Below are 23,103 nucleotides of genomic sequence, written 5' to 3'. Positions count from 1 at the left end.
TCAACCCTCTACACCAGGGGTGGCCAACCCTGCTCCTGGAGAGCCACTATCCTGTATATTTTAGATGGATCCCTCTTCCAACACACCTGACTCAAATGATAAGCCTATCATCAAACTTTGCAGAAGTCTGATAATGACCTTCAGGTGTGCTGGAAGAGGGAAACATCTAAAACATGCAGGATAGTGGCTCTCCAGGACCAGGGTTGGCCACCCCTGCTCTACACACTTATTTTACAAGAATTTGGCTTAGGTACTGCCCACAGTGTTGTGTCAAAGCTTTATAAACCTGGCACACAGTACTTTTTTCCTATTTTGTGGCTACATAAGCCCTGTGAAGGACAGAAATGTTATAAATTAATGTGTGTTTTGGCATGATTTAACAAAATGACGATGGTAAAATATGGTTAAAAAAATGCATGTTACAGAACAATGTAAAGATAAAGTTTGTTTCTGATCTTGATTGGTACAGAATTATGCCAGAGGTTATTCCGTTCTTTGTTGTTCAAGAAATTGTACTTTACAGAAGAGCACAACAGTTCCCAATGTTTTATTACATGTATTATGGCACCATTTAGCAGTGGCCTGGTTTACATATTTACTCTGGACAGTCACTAAATACCTCTCCAAAGTTGTTGTTTCTCTTGCTGTTTCAAAGATAATGGATAAAGTATGTCATTAGAACCCCTAGATGGGATTATAGGAGGTTTGGTGCATTGATGAGAGACTGAGATGAAGAACACTGATGGATTTCTACATGGAGCTGATTCTGAATAGGACACTTTTGTAGTGTTCTATAATTTGTGACATCATGAATCATAGAGGAAATTGTGTAGAATTTGGTTTAAGTTGCATTTCATTGAAAATGTGCCTTTTCCTACAATGGTTTCTCTTTTTTCATAGATAAATAATGACTGGAAAAACATCCTTAACAATTGATAATTATATAAAATGCATTTTAAAACATAAAATATTAAGTTTCAAAAGTACATTGTTAACTAGTCAAATGTCACAGCGTCATGTCAATTTCCTGTAACCTGTGATAATCTGTCTGGTACCAGGCTGCTCAGTCACCACCAGTGTGTTGTTCCTCTTCTTGTTTTGTTTTGGGGGTTTTTTCTACCTGCTGTCAATAATCAATAAGTAGATTTGGGGTTTCAGTGTTCAGTGATGTTGTGACCCTGCAATGGATTAAGCAGTTATGGAAATTAATAAATGGATTTCAGTGATGGAAATACATCAAATTCAGAGCCAAATTTGCATTCAAAACACACACATGGCTCATTTAACTATAAAATAGAAATCTTGGAACATAGTAAAGCTTTAAATAAAAAATAAAATGGTCCCAAGAGGTGTTTTTTATTGATTGTCAGAAATGAAGAAAAACAGTGACTAGACTGAATAGATAACACTCACAGCTGGGAAAAAGTTTAAGGTTAGAGGTTAACTTGCTTTATTGTCCCCACAGAGAAAATTTGGTCTCTGTATTTTACCCATCCTTATACACGTACAGTAGAGGTGTAACATACATGTTGGAATCAATGATTGCACTGGGTAAACTTCTGTAGTAAGGTTGTAATAATAGTGATGGAACAAATGAGTTAACAGTTAATAAAACTTAAAATGTTACAATGCCTGGTGAAAGTGTTATCAGAGCAACGCACAAGGACTAACCTTGGTGAGATGCAGGAGGAGCCGGGCCAGGAGTCACCCCACAGAGCCCGGAACCTTGAAGCTACATGAAGGACAGGACAGTCAGAAAACTCCAAATAATGGTTTGGTACAGAAGAGAAGAAATGCATCAAGAGCCCAGACTCCAAGAACCAGGGGTTCAGTAACAGAGGAGGCAGAACAAAGAAAGAGCAAAAAAAAAAAAAAGGGCTGCCTTACTAGCAAACCCCTTTGGTTTTGCCAAACAAATTCTAGGCCAGAAACGTGGTGGTCACCTGTCATGCTCAAAAGAGGAGATAGGTAACCATCCTCATTCCACCTAGAGTGATGCAGTATGGGAGGAGGACCTAGATGAATGCTGAGCCCTGATCAACCCACTAGTACCGACCACTGGCTTTAACACCAAAGATCCCAGTTGGAAGGAAATCCAAGCTGTAATCAAGAACGCCAGAATCAGCTCAGCGCCAGGACCCAATGGTGTACCTTACCTGGTGTATAAGAGGTGCTCCAAGCTCACACACTGTCTAGGAAAGATCCTCAGAGTGGTCTGGAAGAGGGGAAGGGTAGCCCAACAGTGGAGATTCACAGGAGTATGGATTTCAAAGGAGGAGAAATCAACCAGGATTGACTCCATCTCTCTGCTTAACGTTCAGGGGAAGATATTTTTCATTATTGTTTTTCACTGACTGACTGACTGACTGACTGACTGTCTGTCTCCTGAAGAACAAGTACATTGGCTCCTCAGTGCAGAAGGGGGGGGTCTCAGGGGTTCCGGGTTGCCTGGAACATAGTGAAGTGGTAATGCAGTTGATCAGGGAAGCTCAAGAGGGGACTGGAGACCTGGCTGTGCTATGGTTTGACCTAGCTAACGCATACAGTTCCATACCCCACAAGCTAGTGGAGGTAGCACTGGAGCAGCACCATGTCTTAAGCAACATTAAGAGCCTAATTATGGATTATTATAACAACTTTAATCTGAGGTTCACATCTGGGACTAGAATCATCACTGGATGCACAATTTCAGTGACCCTGTTTGCTCTAGCCATGAATATGTTGGTAAAGTCAGCCAAAGCAGAATGCAGAGGGCCCAAAACCAAGTCCGGAGTGCGATAACCCCCATCAGAGCTTTTATGGATGACTTAAGAGTAACAACTTCATCATCCAAGGAAGCAGATGGATTCTCCAGGGCTTAGAGAGGTTAACAACTTAGACTCAAATGTGCTTCAAGCCAGAAAAATCATCGTCTTTGGTTCTGAAAAGAGACAAGGTGACAGATATATTCCACTTCTCTCTTGGAGGAATCCAAATCCCAACAGTTACAGAAAAAACAAAGAGTCTAAGGAAACTCTTCAACTTCACCCTGAAAGACACTGCTTCAATCAGCGTGGCAAACCAAAGAAATTGAGGGATCGTTGGCAGCTACCGACAGATCAAGCCTACCAGGGAAATTCACAGCCTGGGTACACCAGCATGGCATCCTCCCTAGGACACTGTGGCCATTGCTGGTATGTGAATTTCCACTCTCTGCTATGGAAGGGTTTGACAGAAGGGTAAGCAGTCACCTCCAAAGGTGGTTGGGATGGTCCAAAAGCCTGATTACCATTGCCCTATATGGCAACACGAACAAGCTGATGCTTCCATCAGCGGCCTCAGTGAAGAGTTCAAGGTTTGCTGAACAAGGAAGGTGCTCCAGTGCAAGGAATTCAGCGACCCAAAAGTTTCTCAAGCTGGCATTTAAATGAGGACTGGGAGAAAATGGAGGGGGCAAGAGGCACCGGACCAAGTGAAGTCAAGGCTTTGTCACAGAGCACTGGTAGGATCTGTGGCAGTTGGCTGGGTAGGGTTGGGTAGCATTCCAAAACCAGCTACATCAATCTTAAAGGCAAGGAGAGGCAGGACCTGGTCCAAAAGGAGGTGAGAACTGGGATCAAGGAGGAGTGGGCAAGCCAGATGGTGGTATTGAGGCAGCAGGGGGTATGGACTAGATGGGAACAAGTTACAGATAGAAAGATTTCATAGTCTGAGTTGTGGAAGGCTGCACCTTACCACATCAGGTTTCTCATTCAGTCTGTGTTTGTCCTACCCAGCCCATCTAATCTGCTCTGCTGGGGCAAAACTGAGAGACCAGCATGCCCCTAGTGCCAAGAGGTTGTGTTTCTGTTGATTGTCAGAAATTAAGAAAAAAATGACAAGACAATGTGAAGACAACACAAAGACACTCACCGCTGAGAAAAGCTTAAAATGTTAAAGATTAACTCACTTTATTGTGCCCATAGAGAAATTTGGCCTCTGCATTTTATCAATCCTAACACAAATACAGTACAAGTGTAATATACCCTGCGACAGTGATTGTGACCATGTTTAATGATTTATTCTTGATAAACTGTAGATGTAGATGTATGTAATCATTGCACCTGTTCAAAGGTGATTACTGATGTGTATTGTAGCGTAGAAGTCTCAATAAACATAAACAAAAATAAAATGTTGGGTGCCAGACAGGAGAAGGGTTTAATTACCTTAAACATGTCAGATTTATTACATATTTAACTTAAATGTGAAAGAAACAAAAAAACCCAGCTGCTCACTTCATTGCTACAAAAGACATATCAGATAACAGCGGAAAATTAAGGTTTCTTAATTTCCTCAATTTTAAATCAGCAATTCAAAATCATCATCAACATCATCATCAAAACATTTCTAATTATTCATCAACTCAAACAAGTCTTAAATCAGGAATTAAACAGTAAATTAAACAGACATTAAACTTAGGTACTCAGTCTCAGAAAACAATAGGTTTTTCTTTTTTTAACCCATGTAGGTAAAGAGGGAGGATGAGTGTGCAGGGGTGTATGTATGTAGAATGAGTGTGCAGGGGGTATTGTCCATAGGTCTTCAGGGTCCTTCAGTTCTTTCCAGGGGATGATGGTGAGTATGGAGATCAGCTGAGATGAGATCAGTTCAGTTCATGGGGTTGTGAGTGTCTGTGTGTGAGAAGGGGGAAAGTTGAATGGGGTCCATTTCAGGGCAGGTTGGAGGTTAGGGGCATATGTGTGTTGAGTAGGGGGAGAGAGAGAACAGGGGTATCTTCAGGCCAGACGGGAGAAGCCAGGAGAGTTTGGGGAAAAAGGGGAACTTATCTGTCTGTTGGTGTCCTCTGAGAGAGAGTAACCACCGAGTCCGAGCAGAACAGGTCCGCCTGCTCCAGGGATTCAGATGCTCTTCTAAAGGCTCCTGGGTCCACACCGGTCCATTTTCAGATTCTTCAGTTAAAGTCACAGTAAGGTTTTCTTTTTTTTTTTTTTTTTTTTTCCTCCTTTCCTTTTCAATCTCACTTCTCCATTAGATCTGACCTCCTTCCAGTCTCTCCTTTGTTTGAGTTTCCCTCCCCACACAGCTCTCAGGTGTGTCTCATCTATAAGTTTCCCTCCCCCCCCCCTTACCAGTGATGTCACTGTCACTTCCTACTTCCTGCTACAGTATAAATGGAATAAAAAGAGAAAGAAAAAAGAGAAAGCAAAATTATTGCAACTTTATGGCCAACAGTGTATGAACAACCTGGAATATTTTAAGAAAAGTTAGTGGAATTTTTATGCCTGTTACTAAATGTTCTGTGCATTTGTAGGTGTGAAATCTGTAAGTTGTAATGTACATGTGTAAATGATGAGCTGAGGCATAATATTGTTAAAATTGCACTTATTTTTCTTAAAAAATGTATTGTTCGTATTTATGTAAAACAAATTTGGAAAGAATAGTCTATAATAAATGAAATATTACATTTTTGCACTCAAATGAAGACGAAAAAATTGTAGTTGGCATTATTTCTGGATTATTATGGTAGTATTTCACTCGTCTGACCCACTTGAGACAGATGTTGTGTGCTTTTGCAGATTCACTGAACAGAAGCGAAGAACAGCCATGGATCTACACATCATTATATGGTCGTTGTCTCGTCATAACGAATTAATTAATTTGTTATCTGGAGATAACAAAGTTAGTTTTCTTGAGATAACGAAATAAACTAATTTGTTATCTCGAGATAAGAAAGATTGTTTTCTCGTGGTCACTGTAACCTACCAGTAAGTCGTTGTTGAATGTGTGTTCTGCTCTGTACAGCACATGTCAGCGGCAGCTCTTGAAGGCTGTGATGTGGAGGATGTAGTACCTGCTGTCATCTGAGTTCTGTACATGGTTCTCTATTATGAAATAACAAAATAAATTAATTTGTTATGATGAGAAAATGATCTTTGTTATCTCTTGATAACAAATTAATTAATTCGTTATCATGAGATAACGACCATAAAATAAAATGCAAATCCACGGCCGTTCTCGGCTTCCGTACAACTGCAATCTGTAATGCAAATGTATAAATAATATGTTGAGGCATAATATTGTTAAAATTGCTCTTATTTTTCTGAAGACATTTCTGGTTGTTCATGTTATTCACATTTTTTGTGAGAGAATAGTTTATAAATCGGCTAAAATTTACTTAGGGGGTCAAGTGAGTGGCCATTTTTGTCAAAAAAAAAAGTTGCAAGAAATGCATAGAACTGTGTTGAAATAATGCTCATACATTTGTGCACAGACTGCTGATATTATTTGATGGTGGAGGCTATATTTTCAGAAATATTGGATTTTGAATAGCACGTGTATGTGAAAACTTTTGCTGGTGGACGGACGTGACATTACCCATGATGAACTGGTCAGTACCAGTACTTTATTAGTAATAAACTTATATACTTGCTATTGCTAATTATCCTCTCATTCATAAACGTTAGTATTGTGGATCTAAAACAATACCAGCTGACACAAAAACACTAAATGTGGCAGTGGACGGATGTGACATGGTTGTTACAGATCCCATCATACTGATGCTCGGCAGCCATGTCACCGTTTACACTAATGATCCCTGTGCAAAAACTAGTATCATAATTATTTATTATATAGTTTATCATCATACTAAAGAGTAAATAACAATATAGAATTATTTCTCTATAAAAATGCTTATTATTAGAAAACTGTTGATTTAAAAAGTGATGTGAGACATTCTTGATATATGTATTGGCGTAACATAAGCAGGATGGATCAGCACCATACTCCATATTGCAACCTGTAAAAATAAAACATGTGATATGTAGGATAGAATCTTGCAAGAAAAATTGGGGAATCTAAAAGAATATTTGTTTTTCAGGTAAAATATAACTTGGCCATTTGTGACATGAAAATATAACATTAATTGTGATGAAATTGGACATTTTTGACCTGAAAACATAGTTCATATGACAGTCAACATGTTGCAACTGAACTGAAATCCTGTAAATTTGCATAACTTGCATTTACCAACACAAAGTTCCTTTGGGGACTCACTTATATTTATTTCTTATGCACAAAGACATAAATAAGCCCTCTAAGCAAATTTTAGCCAAAATGTAAACAAATATATAATTTTATTTTACTTTTTTGCACTAAAACAAAGACAAAAATGTGGAGTTATTATGCTATTATTTTATTTGACCTGCTTGAGACCCCCTGAACTGAAATGACACCCTTGTTTTACCCAGTGCTACCTTTGTGTTATAGACCACAGGTGTCAAACATGCGACCCCGTGGGCCAAATCCAGCCTGCCAAAGGGTCCAATTCAGCCCATAGGATGAATTAGTGAAATGCGAAAATGACACTGAAGATATTAACAATCAGTGGTGTAAAAATCATTTTAATTCAGGATCCACATACAGACCAGTTGGATCTCAATTGGGTCAGATCAATAAAATAGTATCATAATAATCTATAAATAATGAAAACCACAGATTTTATCTTTGTTTTAGTCAAAAAAAAGTATAATTACATGAAAATGTTTACATTAACAAACTATACTTTTACAAAAAATGTGAATAACCTGAACAGATATGAACAACCTGAAATGTTTTAAGAGAAGTAAATGCAATTTTACCATTATACCTGGTACTATGTTTTGTGTATTTGTAATTGTTATGCAAGTTGTAACGCACATGTGTAAATGACAAACTGAGGCAGAATATTGTTAAAATTGCACTTTTTTCTTAAGACTTTTCAAGTTGTTCATGTTATTCAGATTTTTAAGGAAACGTTGTAGATGTAAACATTATCATAATGTAATTTTACTTTTTTCACTGTTATTTTACTGGTCTGGCCCACCAGAGGGTCCAATGTGGCCTGTGGGATGAAGGTGCAAAAATTCCACAGTCAAAGCTGTCAAACTCATTTTAGTTTAGGTTCCACATACAGACCAATATGATCTACAGTCAAATAATAGCAAAAAAAACTTGTAATGGTCTGAGTACGAAAACTGAATCCAAATGCAAGACCCAGAGACAAACGTAAAAGTTTACAGTGTTTATTAAACACAATATTTACTGACAAATCACTGGTAGTGTAAATCAGCAGAATCTTGAAGACACTGAGTCTTGGATTCTTTACAGCAGGGGTGGCCAACCCTGGTCGTGGAGAGCCACTATCCTGCATGTTTTAGATGTTTCCCTCTTCCAACCCACCTGACGGTCATTATCAGACTTCTGCAGAGCTTGATGATAGACTTATCATTTGAATCAGGTGTATTGGAAGAGGGATACATCTGAAACATGCAGGGTAGTGGCTCTCCAGGACCAGGGTTGGCCACCCCTGCTTTACAGGATCCGGGAACTGGACCGGAGACGGGACAGCACAGCCCGGACCGGTAATACACACCGGGAACCCGACTAGGGGAGAGCAGAGGGCAGTCAGTAAACGAACCAGGTCATACACAGGTAGGCAAACGGAAAGGCAACAGGACATAGGGAACAGGCAAGCTCATGTACCAGTAAAACAGGTGAGTAGGTTGAACACACGTTGAGTCATTAGAGGCAGAGGCACAGACAAGGGTCAGGCAAAAGCAGGAGTCAGAAAAGGCAATCCGGGTCAAAAACAGGCAGACAGACAGGATCCAAAAACCCTGGTAAGTATCACACAGAGGCAAATACAAACTGGCACAGGACAAAGGGAAACACAGGGCTTAAATGCACAAGAGGGAGGGAAGACAATGAGACACAGGTGGAACAAATCAGGGCGGGGAAAGGTAATCACACAGGTGGGACAAATTAGAAACAGGAAGTAAAGACACCAGACATGACACATGAGGAGGATTTAACAAAATAAAACAGGAAATGACAGACAAGACAGACAAGACCAGACTAACGTCTGGGGCCAGATGTGACAAAAAGTACTAAAAATAATGACTCCTTATTTTCTTTTCAATTTGATGTGAAAAGAAAAAAAAAAAACCATTATGCCTATAAATAATGAGAACTTCATTTTTTTCTTTTAGTGCAAAAAGTAACATTAAATTATGAAAATACTGACATTTACAAACTATTCTGTAACAATAAAATGTGAATAATCTGCACAAATATGAACAACCTGAAATGTCTAAAGAAAATTAAGTACAATTTTAACCATTTTCTGCTTGTAACTCAGTGTTTAGTGTCTTTGTAGATCTGATCCATAATGCACATGTAGAAATGATAAGTTGAGGCATAATATTGTTAAAATTACACTTATTTTTCTTAAGAAATTTCAGGGTTTTTTTTTTTTTAAGTCATTCACATCATTTTAGTTTGGATAGTTTGTAAAAGTATTTTCATAATTTAATGGTTTTTGTTTTGTTTTGTTTTTTTTGCATTAACCGCCTAAGACCCTGGACATGTCAGCAAAATACAAGCTTTTTTTTTTTGTTTTTTTATTAAATAAGTGCCTATATTGGAAACATCATGATACAACAGTTTTTTCAGATGCAGTTTTTAAAATTTTTATGCAATGTCCTGTGTGGTGGGCAGTTTTCTTTCTTTTTCTTTTTTTTTTTTTTTTTTTTTTTTTTGCATAAAGTTGTGAAACTCTTGTCAACAAGCGTGGACAGTGGGTCTTAGGAGGTCAAAACAAAGACAAAAATTTGGAGTTGTCATTATTTATAGGTTATTATGCTATTATTTTACTGGTCCGGCCCACTGGAGATCAAATGGGGCTGAATGTGGCCCCTGAACTAACATGAGTTTGCCACCCCTGTTGAAGACAGTAAAGATGCTCCTGTGGGTTTTTTTCCCCCTCCTCAGTGTCTGCCAGGCATGCACACCTTTCCTCCGTGGTCCTCCAGCGTTCCTTACCTTCTTGTCGTTCCCTCCGCCTCGTTGTCTGCCTGTGAACTCTCACCCCAGCTGGTTGGGAAATGTCATACAGGCAGAGGCCCGTGCTGCAGTAGGGGGGCGTAGGCTAATAGGAGGAAAAAAATCATAACATTCTCCTGCTCTCCCTGCATCTTTTCTCTGCGTCTCCGCCGTGCCAGTGCCACATCCCTGTTCCAGCAGCAGCAGCAGCAGCAGCAGATCACTCCTCGCAGTCCCAATGCTTATTTCGCAGTAGGGCTAATAAAAAAAAAAATAAAAAAAAATCCGTGCCAGACATGTGAGTAGCAAACCATCGCTGTCGTTCTCCACTTCTCACCCTTTCATTGCTATGTGCTCATGCTATTGTACCCTCACACCAACGAGAACAAATGGTCATTGAACCGTGTCGTGGTGCGTTTAGCGGCAGTGCGCTCGTTTCGTGGCGGGGTCTGTGCACACTGATGCGGGGGTAGCGGAGACCTCGCTGTCGGCTTGTTTTGTTTTGTTTTTTTTTTTTTGCGTCGGTTTGGCTAATTGAGTAAAAAAATAAAAATAAAAGGTTGTGATTTTGTGCCCAGATGAAGGTGTAAAACCGCTCCCAGTGTGTGCTCAGTGTATGCATGTGGAGTGTAGCCCTAGCGCTTTAGCCTGACCTGAAGTAGCCGTAAACTGGTGTGGACATCCAGCCTGGCATCTCCAGTCAGATGTGGAGGCCCGGGTTAGAGCACACATACTGCGGTGGGGTTGTTCTGTTTGTAGCCTGTGTGAGAAAACACAACTGGAATCACAAAACACACTGATCCACATTCTGAACAGGGACATGATGCTTGTTTATTCCTGGTTCAGTCCAACATCTGGAGCTTGGATTACACGTGTGTGATGCTGTTTTTGTGGATTTGATCAGGTCTCAACTCCTGATCACAGGATTGATTTTAGTTTTGGAAAGCTGTATTTTTCTGTTAAAAATGCAGCAGTGATTGGTAGAACATTTTAAGCGTCAATATATTGGTTCATATATATTTATCCATATGAGGTATATTCATTGATCATTGTGACTATGTGGAGGTAGATCAGTTCACAGATAGCAAATATTTTGGCAGTATTATGGCATACATTTGACATTTTTGGCTTTCTTTCGGCATTATGAAAACCTTTAGGCTTAACTGTGGTATAATTAAAGTTATCCATAATAGATATGGAGGCACCAGCAGTATATGGCTGAGTTCTGGCATATGTGTGGTTAACCAAAAGACTGGGCAAAGAGCGGGATCAAGTATAGGGATGGTATGGCATGTTTATGGCAAACCAGAAAATTGACTAAAGAGCGGTAACATCTTATTCCATATATGGATGTGTTTTGGTTGTGTTTTGGCATATTTCTGTAAAGCCAAAACACTGTGCAAAGAGCAGGAATTTCTATCCAGAAGAAAACCCCACTTCATTTTAAAAGCATGATCAACACAAATTTTGGGTGAGCTTTGGCCTCCTTTTGGCCTCTCTTTGGGTCAGTTTTGGTTACTTTTTGGCTGGATTATGGGGATTTGGGGCTTTTCTGGGACAATTATGACTATATTTTGGAAGTCCGCAGTTAGTTTTGGATGAATTTTGGCTTCCTTCTGGTTTGATTTTGGCTTGCCTATTTTGGGCCATTTAGGGCCCATACATCTGCCCAGAACTTTGCCAAAATGGCATGCCAGTTTTGGGCCAGATTTAAGTCATAATGATTTTGCTATCTGGGTTGTAATAGCAGTTTTGGTTTTCATTCGTTTTAATGATGATTTAATGATTCTGCACTTTGTTTTCTGTATTTTGCTGCTGTAAACACTACAGTTTCCCCACAGTGGGATCAATAAAGTCTTATCTTATCTTATCTTATCTTATCTTATCTTATCTTAAAAAATACACCCTAAGTGTGAATACTAATACTAAATCTCATCCATGGTTTCAGGGGGGAAAACGTCCTGCTTCCCTTGACGATGTCAGTCCATCCATCTACCTGGCTTGTGACGGCGATGCCCAGTCGAAGATCCTGGGATTGAGACGCGAATCCCTTTACACTGATGGCCTGGACTGGGTAAGATGTGTGTGTGTTAGTGGAAGTGTTTTTTCTGGTTGATATGGGTGGAAGATGTACATAGATTTCAAGGCAGAACTGAGGAATGTTTTGTTTAATTTAGTTTTTGCCCTTTAAACAACATAAAAATGCCCAAATGATCAAATTTAGATCAATGCTTCCCATGTAAAATTTCTTGTTTGACATAAAATATATTCATTGTAAGTATGTTTCTTCAGTCCTTGTCTACCAGCGGTGCTTTAGTTTATTTAAATGCTTTTTTATTTTTTTAAACAAATAATTCACTTTGACATCATTTTATGTGCTGCATTTTGATGGTATTTGAAGATATGCATTGATAATATAAAGAAAATTATGTTAAATCATATTTTATCTAAAGTTCATATAGATGTTACCACGAAGAATTATCATGTAACCATGAAGAAAATCAAGTTTACATTTGTTAACATCGTCCAGCCCTATTTCAACCTACTCTCAGAAGCAGCTGATAAATGCTCATCCAATATCAGTACTTTATCCTGTGTGTAGCTTAGATCATTTTTGTTTAAGTTACACTGTGTCCATGAGTGAATGACCATGAATACAAGTAGATGGTGGAAATGTATGGTTTTATAATGACATTAACATGGTAACTGTAATGTGTAATGTGGGTCAGTCCTGCTATATGACTATGTGTTATGTTGTTGGTACAGGTTTCCGCTGGCCTGCTGAAGCTATGGGGAGCTGTTGGAGCTGTCTGTACAGAGACCCCATCCGAGACAACCATCTCACCAAATTTAAGGTTAATAATTCCAAATGGCCTTTCAAATTGATGATTTCTGTGTTTTTTGTACCTTGTAATGGGTCATAATGCATCAACACGCACGTAGAATCCATGTTTGTTTGTTTTTTGTCTGGTGTCAAGGTCACCAATGTGGACGATGAGGGCAATGAACTGGGCTCTGGGATCATGGAGCTCACCCAGACCGAGCTCATTCTGCACACACGCAAAAGAGACGCCATTCGGTGGCCGTATCTCTGTCTGCGACGCTACGGCTACGACTCCAACCTGTTTTCTTTTGAGAGTGGTCGCCGCTGTCAGACTGGGCAGGGTAAGTAACATATATTCAGTGTGTGTGTGTGTTTACATATATGTGTGTGTATATATATATATACATATATATATATATATATATATATATATATATATATATATATATATATATATATATATATATATATATATATATCATATATAACATCAGGATCAACTTCTTTTTCTCTAAAACAATATTTTTGATTACTTAGCATGAAGGACCTATATCTCTAGTTTCTAAAACTGTTTATTTAATTTGTACCTGAATTACAACTGGATATATAAGAAAATATATGACAATGCAGTGTAAATTAAGAACAGTAAAGGTTGTAAATACCGCATAAATTCAGAATGTAAATAGCAATGTGTAAATAAATATGTTTAAAATGTATGCCTGTGTCTAATCTTATATTTCATAGTAATCAAATACTATAATGATTTTTGAATGTTATTTATTATTAAAAACAGCAGAAAGATGTGTATTAAATATTGTAATGAAACATATGTCACCAAAGACTTATAATTTTATCAGTATGTTAATAAAATCTTTGATTGTTATTATGGTGCATCATACTTAACAAACACTTCACTCCATTACATTTTTGGATCCTCACTCTTTTACCATGAATTAATGTCTTTTAAAACTAAAATAAAAATGATATCAGTTTTATTTTTGGATATAATCTACTCTCATATATTAAGAAAAGTGTGTTATGCTAAATATTTGCACTTTCCTTGAGAAACAGCACTTTTTAGCATTTTTTCCAAACCTTGAATAACTGCTGTATATTTTTCCGCACTCCATTACTTTGTAAGTGATGATAAATTCATTGTTTTTATGAAATATTTGGTTATTAATCCTTAATGGCATGTTAAAGCACTTTCTTAGACCTACAGTTTGACCTGTTATGGTTGCTGCTAAATTAATTTTTAAAAACAGATATAGAATGATTAGTATTGCTGTACAGTGCTTTCTCACTCTGTTATTCGCTTGATATATAAATATTACAACCTTGTATTAATGCTAATCATTGCCCATTTAGATTGCACGTTCTCTGTCTGATACTGATCTAACTCAATGCACATTTGGCCTCACAATTCTTTTACTGTTTTTCTCCTGTATTGTAGTGAAAGACAACCAAAGCAGCATTTATTTTTTAACTTGACAGTTATATTATGACATTACTGGAGAACAGAGGGCTTCTCCATACACAACTGTAAATGGCAACACAGAAATAATGCTTTGTTTTAATTCAGTCAAACTATAACTAAGGAAATCCTGTGTAGACTCTTTAATCTGAGCCAGTGTGCCAAGAGTCATTTCTATCAGTAAAGACACCTTTTTTTCTCACACCTATCACCCATGAACCTAATGCATAGTCTGGCTCACTGGAAGTACTCTGTTGGAGTAAGGGTGAATATTTCTGTCGCGTAGTGACAAGATAACTGTTCTCCATCTTTTCTGTACCATCATTATCACTTTAACAGTCCCCCTCACCACATGAAAGAATAACAACCTACAGTAAACTACAGTAACTGTAATGCATTTTGTCTTACAGACATCAGTTACAATAGAAATACAATGACCCAAACAATAAAAACATACCTGATAAACTGAAGCTATACAAAAATAGTCAAACTACCAACTGTCACTCAAATGTCAAGCATAATAAAATTATCTAAGCATTATTACCACAGAAGATAATATTATTTGAAAAAAAATCAATGGTTGTAGGAGTAAAATACCTTATGTTTCAAATTTGTTGTACTTCTAATAAGGTAAAACAAAACAATATCATGACTTAAAGGATGCTAAGAAGGTGACCTGATCTGTGTGGTTCTGACTTTAATGGTTGGTCTTCTTTGAAAAACAGTGTCAGGGGAGATATTATTTTAAGAGGATATTAGCAGCTTTTTCAGCTTGTTGTTGCTGGTCACTTTGTTGCTGTTCTTTTGTATAGTGAGAAGGATAATGAAAAAATGAAAAAGGTTTCGTGGAAGTAGAAGAAGGAAGGAAGTAAAAGAAAATAAAGCGTGAAATAGTTAATGGCAGGATTATTCCAACAGAGTGCATCCTGTGAACCGTCCTGTCACTGATTATATCTGAGCCAACCAATGGCATCCAGCTGCATTTTGGGTGATGTAGGCACAAACTTTTGATGAGGGAGAATATTTAATAATGAAAACAGCAGATATTTGGTTCTGATGCATTTATTTTGATATGGAGCAGAGGTTGATTGTTAGTGGATTTTCAAAGGCGGATATAATAACAATGGGCTCTAGTCGATTAATATCAAAAATTCAACATAGGAATAGACTGTATTAGAAAGTAGATATCTGTTGAACTGAACATCTGCATGAGTGATGAATACTTAAATTAGTTAGCAATAAACACATCAATCTAATTTACAAAACATCAAATTGTGTGATGCTATTATTTTTCTTTTGTGGGGGGGGGGGCTAAATTCTCTTCTAGTAGAGTCAGATCAAGCAGTCATGTAGGCGCAAAGTTGCCATTCAATGGCCAGTAACTTTTTAAGTACATGACATAAATATGTTTATTTTACTTTTCTGTGTAGGTATTAACAAGTACTTTAAAATGGTATGTATGATAATTTGCCTGAGTTGGCTTTATGTAGAAAATTACAAAAAAACATGCTCAGTCACGTAGCCGCTGAAAAAGTACACTTACTTTTTAGGGTTCACGCAAAAGTGGATAACATGCTGTTCCTGTTCAGCTGTTGTTCTAAATGGACATTGGTATTTTAGATAACATGTTTATCTACAAGACTGCCAATTTTGTTGCAAAATATTGATTGTAGGGCTGCATGATTTTGGCAAAAAATAAAATCCCAAATTTTTCCTCTAAGAACTCAATTTTCGATTTCGATTTGGGCTGGTGGTGATGTTTTAGCCAACATGTTGTTTTCATGTGTAGCCTGCAATGCTCCCACTCTGGTGTTTGATGGTGTTTGAAGTTCTGAAATAAGTTGGTTGTGTGGCTGTCTTTGGCTGATACCACCTTCAGCCTGAGTTTGCAATGAGGAATGGCTTGGTCTTCACCGGAAACTTCGAAGCTGTACCAATTCCACACAACCGACTTGCTCTTGCTATTTTTAGCCACAAACTTCTTACTCTCCTTAGCAAATGGCATTTTTATACTGGTGTGTGGAGAACAAAGACTGTGGAGACTGTTCTTACAGTTGCGAGGAGGAGTCTACGGTAGCCCGGCGGTGCACGGCCCAGAGACATGAGAGAGATGAAATTCGATTTGATGTTTACCCTTTTTTAAACATCATCCTAATTAAATAATCTGATTCGATTTGAAATTGATTAGTTGTGCAGCCCTAATTGATTGCCTTATGAATTAAAGTGAAAACACTCAGTTACGTGGTTGCAGGGCCACTTGATCATGTAGCCAGAGGCCTAATAGCCAACATTCAATGGAGGATAAATACTAAATAAAAATTCAGAAATCCTTGATCACTTTTATTTATTATATATAAAAAGTCAATATAACAATAACAAATATACTTTGGTGACATTTTTGATAAAATAATGAACAAAGTACAGTAACAAAGCATCAAGCTTCCAACTATGCTTCATGTTTCATTTGTTTATCTTACAGCATTACTGATCATTTCAAATGTTTATCATCCAGCATCTCATTGGCTCACACAGTTTTTTAATTGATCATGTACAGCAGGAGTCACCAGTCCTGGTCCTCGAGGGCCGGTATCCTGCATGTTTTAGATATTTCCCTCTTCCCACACACCTGACAGTCGTTATCAGGCTTCTGCAGAGCTTGATGATAGGCTTATGCTTTGAATCAGGTGTGTTGGAAGAGGGATACATCTAAAACAAGCAGGATACCGGCCCTCGAGGACCAGGATTGGTGACCCCTGATGTACAGTCTCATAATTTTAACCTTATAAACATCTGAATTTTGCAGTACATTCTTGAAATCAGCCCTTGTTAACTTCAGTAGACTGGTTCTGGTTGAGTAGGATGGTGCTGGTGTCTCAACTTCAGTGAACACTTACTGAATTTTTACTGGGTCAGTGTCTTTGCCAGGCTTAAAACCATTACATTAGCACATGTTCACTTTCCCTTGATCTGACCCAGTAGCAGCTCTAGTAAAAATCTAATATTATCCAATTCCAATATCAGAGAAATTAAAAAAAAAACAAAAAAACATGTACTTAAAAAATCATCCTCTCAGTGTATTGTTTTTACTGTATTAATAACTAACTGTAGTTTATTCAAACTGTGATTTTTCTCATTTGTGCAGGAATCTTTGCATTCAAGTGTTCTCGGGCAGAGGAGATCTTCAATCTGCTCCAGGAGCTGATGCAATGTAACAGCATCAACGTAGTGGAAGAGTCAATGATGATGACTCGCAGTGGTCACACACCAGAGATGGAAATGTCTCGCACGCCACAGACACCCAACAGTGAGTCATTCAACACGCACATAGAAACATAAGACATCCTGCTGATTATACAGCTCCTTTTAGATGGATTTTCCTCCAACAATACAGCTGTGAGTTTTGTTGCCTATTAATAGACACAGGCTAAACTGAGTGAGCAAATGTGGCCAAAAACACTGTGAAGCAGAGGCTTAGATACAGTATCAACTTCATTTAGTTGTCATGTGATGATTTAATAGCGAATGTTTTTGTTTTGATTTTGGCATATTTCAGAAGGACCCCATGTCTGCTCTAAACTGGTGATATGCTCGACGTAGGCCTGAGCTATGAAATACATTAATTTCATACAAATGACTGCAATGAACAATTCTATTTTTTTTTTATATTGTGTTATGCCACTAGTGTAATTTATGTTAGTCATATAGGAATGGGTTATGACCTTTGAAAATTTGAATAATTGTTATATTATGAAAATCAGTTAGTTCATATCACTGTCATCCTGTCTCTGAAATGTATTTTACCTGGTTTATTGTGGCGCTTGGTATCAGGTCCATCAGATAAAGTGGAGTAAGCTCCTGGTGGCTCTGTCATTCAGTAAGGTCATGACATACACTGATCAGCCATAACATTATGATCGCTGAAAGGAGAAGTGGTAATTATATTGATTATCTCATTACAACGGTACCTTTCACTGGGTTGGATATATTAGGCTGCAAGTGAACATTTAGTCCTTGAAGCTGATGTGTTGGAAGCAGCAAAAAGAGCAATGTAAGGAACTGAACGACTTTGACCAGGTCCATATTGTAACAGTGATGACTGGGTCAGAGCATCTCCACAACTGCAGGTCTTGTTGGTTGTTCCTGGTCTGCAGTGGTTAGTACTGACCACAAATGGACAAAGGAGAGGCATCCCAATCTCAGACCGATTGAGCATCTGTGGGAGGTGTTGGACAAATAAATGTGATCCATGGAGGTCCACCTCTCTACTTTCAGGATGTTCGATTGGTTGAGATCCAGTTGTTCTTTAGATCCTTTTGGTAGGTACTAATCACTTTGTACTAGGAATGAATAACAAGATCTGTAGATGCTCTGACCCAGAGATTTGATAATTGACTTGTTTTCTGTGCTGTCAGACAGCTCAGTGATCATTAAATAGTGATTTACTCATGACTGCAAAATCCTAATATATAACCTTGATGTTAGCTGATAAAATAGCAGTCAGAAATAACCTTAAAAATATTTGAATATTCATGACCAGTGGCCAGTTATTAATGATTTGTATTTTTGCTTGAAATAATCATTCCTGCAGTTGTACATTTATACATATGCAGACCCTTTACTGGATCAAAATTATCATTCGTTGGCATTGAAAACATAGGAAAAATTGTGTTTCTTTTTGCCTTTTAGACTTAGAAAACAAAAAGTACCCAAGCCAGATGTAACATTAGTAGTGTTACTCTGCTACAAAGCTTATTGCTGAACTATACAAAGAAATTCATGTGTTATGTGGAAATAGTGATGAAATATGTCATTTTTGTCAGTTGCACTCAATTGTTATCATACAGCTAAATGGAGACAATTACTACAACTTTGCAAAGTAATGCAAAATAATTGTGGTTATATCAAATAAATACTAGACAATTATGTAATAGCCAGAGGCCTGCACATGAGCTTTGATGAACAACAAAAAGGTTGACTAATGAGAGCTTCTGCCAAAGAAAACTATGAAATAACATGTGGTGCCAAGTACAACAAACCCCGCCCCTCACATGTATTGTAGCTTATTTTGACATCGATCCAGTGGATGTCATCATGTCTGTTTGTGTGCTGATGTCAGCATAGACGTAGACAAATTTTGGCCATTATAAGTAAATGGGGAAAAAAAAAAAAGAATTTAAAAATTCATAAAAAAATATGAACTTTGACCTACTTTTCCCTAAATGTAATCACATCTGTTCTGGGTTACTGACAATCTATAAACCCAATTTGGAATGACTTCAACCAATAGTTTTGCTGGTGTTAACAAACAGAGAAACAAACTGAACCAAAAACAATATCCCTTGCCTCCCCTTCGGGGGGTGGGGTAATAACACTAAAGAAATGTTATTAAATGTTATCATGCTACACCTGCACATTCAGCCACTGGTCACTATACTCATCCTTTTTCTGACTTTCATACTGATTTTCAGAATCATGCATTTGTTGGAGTTAGACTCAAAGTAGAGGTAAAATGACACCTTGATGTTGTATGTGATAGGTGGGTTGTAATCTGCAATATTGCCACTAGATGCCACTAAATACCCCACACTGACCCTGTAAAATATCATCTACTGAGGAAAGACGATGCAACCCTTTTTTAAAAATAAAATTTTCGTCATTCAGTAAATTAATATCTGTAATGTTGTTTGTCATTTCATAGAAAAAAGGTTAATTGTGTAAATATTTGCTTAATTGATAGTGAATGTAATGATCATGTGCATTGGTTTCAAATACAGCCTAAAGCTGAAGAAGGTGTCATCAAAAACAATAATTCTGGCACAGAACTACATGCACATAAGACATACACTGACATCATTATTTCGATAGGAAATCGTATAAATCAAAGTTAAGTTAAATTTAAAGGTCTTGTCCAAAGTCTGGAATTACATCAGTTTTCAGTGTCCAGTGGAGTGAACTGAGGCTCCATGTGATCACAAATACCACTGTACCTTTCTTTTTATTTTTTTTTTTCTGCGACAGCGACTCATCTTCTCATATAAATGTGCTTGCAGCTCCAGCATTTCCTGTTCAGGCTTTTCCAAATGGATACCCCGGTTATCCACTCAGAGGTGATTCTCAGCCTTCTCTAGCTGATGATCATGGGCATAGCTTGATGGGTTTGGAAGATCAGGTAAGATGAATCCCTGCTGCCGCTCACTTATGGTCAGTTCAGCGTGTCACAATTCGCACTTTGACCTGCTTTGATTCTCTCCAACAGACCCACACCTATGTAAATACTGTTACTATGGAGGGGGATCTCTCTATGCGTCACTGTGTGCACTCCCTACCTGAGGTGCGGCCCAGCACTTTCCCCGAAACAGCTCGGGGACCCATGCCTGTCGGGGGCCAAGGAAATACGCAGTCCAACCTGCGGTGCTGTCCCCTGGAGGAGCATAAAGACCCTCAGGTGTTCTTACAGCCGTCCTCACAGGAGGTCAAATTCATGCTGGGCCCCACTCCAGCACAACGCCATCTACTGGAGAGAGAGAGGGAGAGAGAGAGGGAGAGAGAGAGGGAGAGAGAGAGGGAGAGGGAGAGGCATGGGCACAATCCTCACAATCTTCAGCCAGTAGAGGGTGCAACAGGTTCAGAGACGGAAGGAGACGAGCCCTCTATGCACATGTGCAATTCTCTCTCCTATCATCATTTCCATCATCACACACATCGGCACCCAGGCCACGAGCATTCGGACAGCTGCCAGAGTGGGGAACTCACCTACGAGAACATCAACGGCCTGAGGAATGCCAGGAAGCAGCGGCTCAGTCCCAGCAGCGTGTCCCAATCTGTGGGTTCCAGTAGCAGCAGCAGCACCGGGGACAGTCACTCCCACTCTCTCCTGCACCCACACCCCCACGGCCCAGCATCCCTACCTCCACAGGGGTATGCATGTGAGAGGGGCATGGGTGGAGGTCACCGTCGGACAGCTCTGCTTAACTATGAGAACTTGCCCTCTCTGCCCCCGGTCTGGGAGTACAGCGCCCTGCAGCGGGACGATGAGCAGGAGGAAGAGGACGATGAGCAGGATGAGGAGGAATATGAAGAAGAGGAGGAGGATTTTGATGAGTATGAGTTCTCAGAAGGGCCTGGGACACCCAATGGGTACCACCAGGATAGTCGGGGCATCCATAGAGACGCTCTGCAGAACTATGTCAACACAGAGCAGGTCCAGCCTCCCCGGCTCCGACACGCCTGCCCCCCGCATCCACGGCCATTTCAGCCCGACAGAGGGGGCCGGATATTTAGCTTTGATATCCGCAGACGATCACGGTCAGGTGTTGGAGGCTGTGAGCACGGCCACATGCCTCCATCGCGGCAGCTGAACTATATCCAGGTGGACCTAGAGGGAGAACCTCCCTGCCAAGCCCTCGGAAGCGGGGGTGCCCAGTCCCAGCCACAGCACCAGCGCCTACCACCCAAAAAATGTGGCCAACAGGCACCCCGGCGCAGTGAATGCTACGCAGTCATTGACCTAAAGAAGACAGCTGCCATGTCCAACCTGCAGAAAGCGCTGCCCAGGGATGATGGGACTTCCAGAAAGACTCGCCACAACAGCACAGACCTGCCTCTGTAAACGGTGTAAAAACTGAAGAGGAAAGATGAAGACAGATGAAGGCTTATCCTCATCTTAGCACACTGGACCCTTCACTGTCATCCATCCATTCAACTGTCGGGCTGACTAATACAGTACAGGTACCTAATTAGAAACTTACTGAAACTTCTCTGTGCATATGAAAGGAAAAGAGAAATCTTTATGGAGAATTTGCCATTTAATTCTGTGTTATTTATTAGATGTGGTGTGACGCGACTCATCATCTCCATTCACAGTATCATTTACTGTCACTCCTCAGTTAGCAGCTTTGGCGACATGTGTGTTTTTTACTTAGTTCACACACTGAGAGTCAAACATGTGACCCTCATTGCAGATGGAATAGAGAAGTCGTTGGCATGAATGAAGGTTAATGGTCCCTCCAAGATACTGGCCAATATTCATACCTCATCACAAGCACCTAAATCTAATGATGCTTTTCCACTATGTACTACCAGCTCAGCTCGGCTCGACCTTTTTGCGTTTCCTTTACGTAAAAGAACCTGGAATCTGGTACTCGATACTATTTTTTAGTATCTGGGTTCCAAAACAGTTGAAGAGATCCTAAAATGTGATGTGTAAACACTGCAGACAAAGGATCGGTCAGAGAGTTGTCTCTGTGTCATTATGTTATCAATGTGCGACTTGCACATTTAAAAAAGAAACTAATCCGGAAGTTTATTGTAAATATACCGGTAGGCTAATCCATGATGACAGCCCACAAAACGATACCGTGGTCAGTCGAGGAGGTTCAGACATTTCTGTCCGTGGTGGCAAATAGAAAAGATTCAGTGTGAGCCTGACGGGGCAACACGCAACGAGCAAGTTTGTCAGCAACTCTTAGAGCAGATGACAAAACACGGAATGATGTCGCAGAAGTTACACGCAGCATCGCTATGACAACCAGGTACTCTAAAGTCAGTAGTATCCTGTATTGGAAACGGCCTCTAGGAATAGTACCTGGTACCCAAGTTGAGTCGAACCGGTGCCGCGTAGTGGAAACGCAGCATAATATTCTGGCTGGTAGAAGAGACCATTATTTGTTACTATATGCCTGTAGAGCATCTTGCACACAATCCTATGGAATTGTATTTTATCATATTGTGTAATCGTCCAAACTAAGTTTTAACATTGATTTAAATAATGTTCTTGAATGAATGCAGTGGCATTCTGAGCAGATATTCGGAAAATTAGATTTTGCCGAACGACGGGAAAAGTAGCACACATTAAACGAAAAAGTAGCATATCATCTTCGGTCACACCTCCTGCGTATCATCCCAGACGTGTTGGAGGTCCATGCAGTTTACGCTTGTCACATTGCACTTTTGACCACTGAAATGCTCT

The 23,103-nt window shown here is 39.3% G+C and overlaps 1 protein-coding gene across 1 annotated transcript; it reads left to right on the top strand.

The window, feature by feature from the left end:
- Nucleotides 1-9,869: 9,869 nt before the first annotated feature.
- Nucleotides 9,870-22,273, top strand: frs3 (fibroblast growth factor receptor substrate 3). The gene is made up of 7 exons (XM_030134132.1): nt 9,870-10,135; nt 11,786-11,911; nt 12,604-12,692; nt 12,816-13,002; nt 17,278-17,439; nt 20,186-20,304; nt 20,392-22,273. Exons 3-7 carry the CDS (start codon nt 12,627-12,629, stop codon nt 21,742-21,744), a joined length of 1,887 nt encoding a protein of 628 aa, XP_029989992.1. The 5' UTR covers nt 9,870-10,135; nt 11,786-11,911; nt 12,604-12,626; the 3' UTR covers nt 21,745-22,273.
- Nucleotides 22,274-23,103: the final 830 nt, after the last annotated feature.

The sequence above is a fragment of the Sphaeramia orbicularis genome, chromosome 5 (genome assembly GCF_902148855.1).
Source record: "Sphaeramia orbicularis chromosome 5, fSphaOr1.1, whole genome shotgun sequence".
NCBI classification, from domain to species: Eukaryota; Metazoa; Chordata; class Actinopteri; order Kurtiformes; family Apogonidae; genus Sphaeramia; species Sphaeramia orbicularis.
Note: the sequence above shows the minus strand (reverse complement) of the source record. Positions and strands in the feature narration are given on the sequence as shown.

Bases quoted from the DNA above. Each gene is read 5' to 3' on its own strand.
- frs3 (XM_030134132.1), top strand. From the start codon at position 12,627: ATGGGGAGCTGTTGGAGCTGTCTGTACAGAGACCCCATCCGAGACAAC. The intron at 17,440-20,185 runs GTGAGTCATTCA...ATGTGCTTGCAG, and splicing joins CACGCCACAGACACCCAACA to CTCCAGCATTTCCTGTTCAG. The intron at 20,305-20,391 runs GTAAGATGAATC...TCTCTCCAACAG, and splicing joins TGATGGGTTTGGAAGATCAG to ACCCACACCTATGTAAATAC.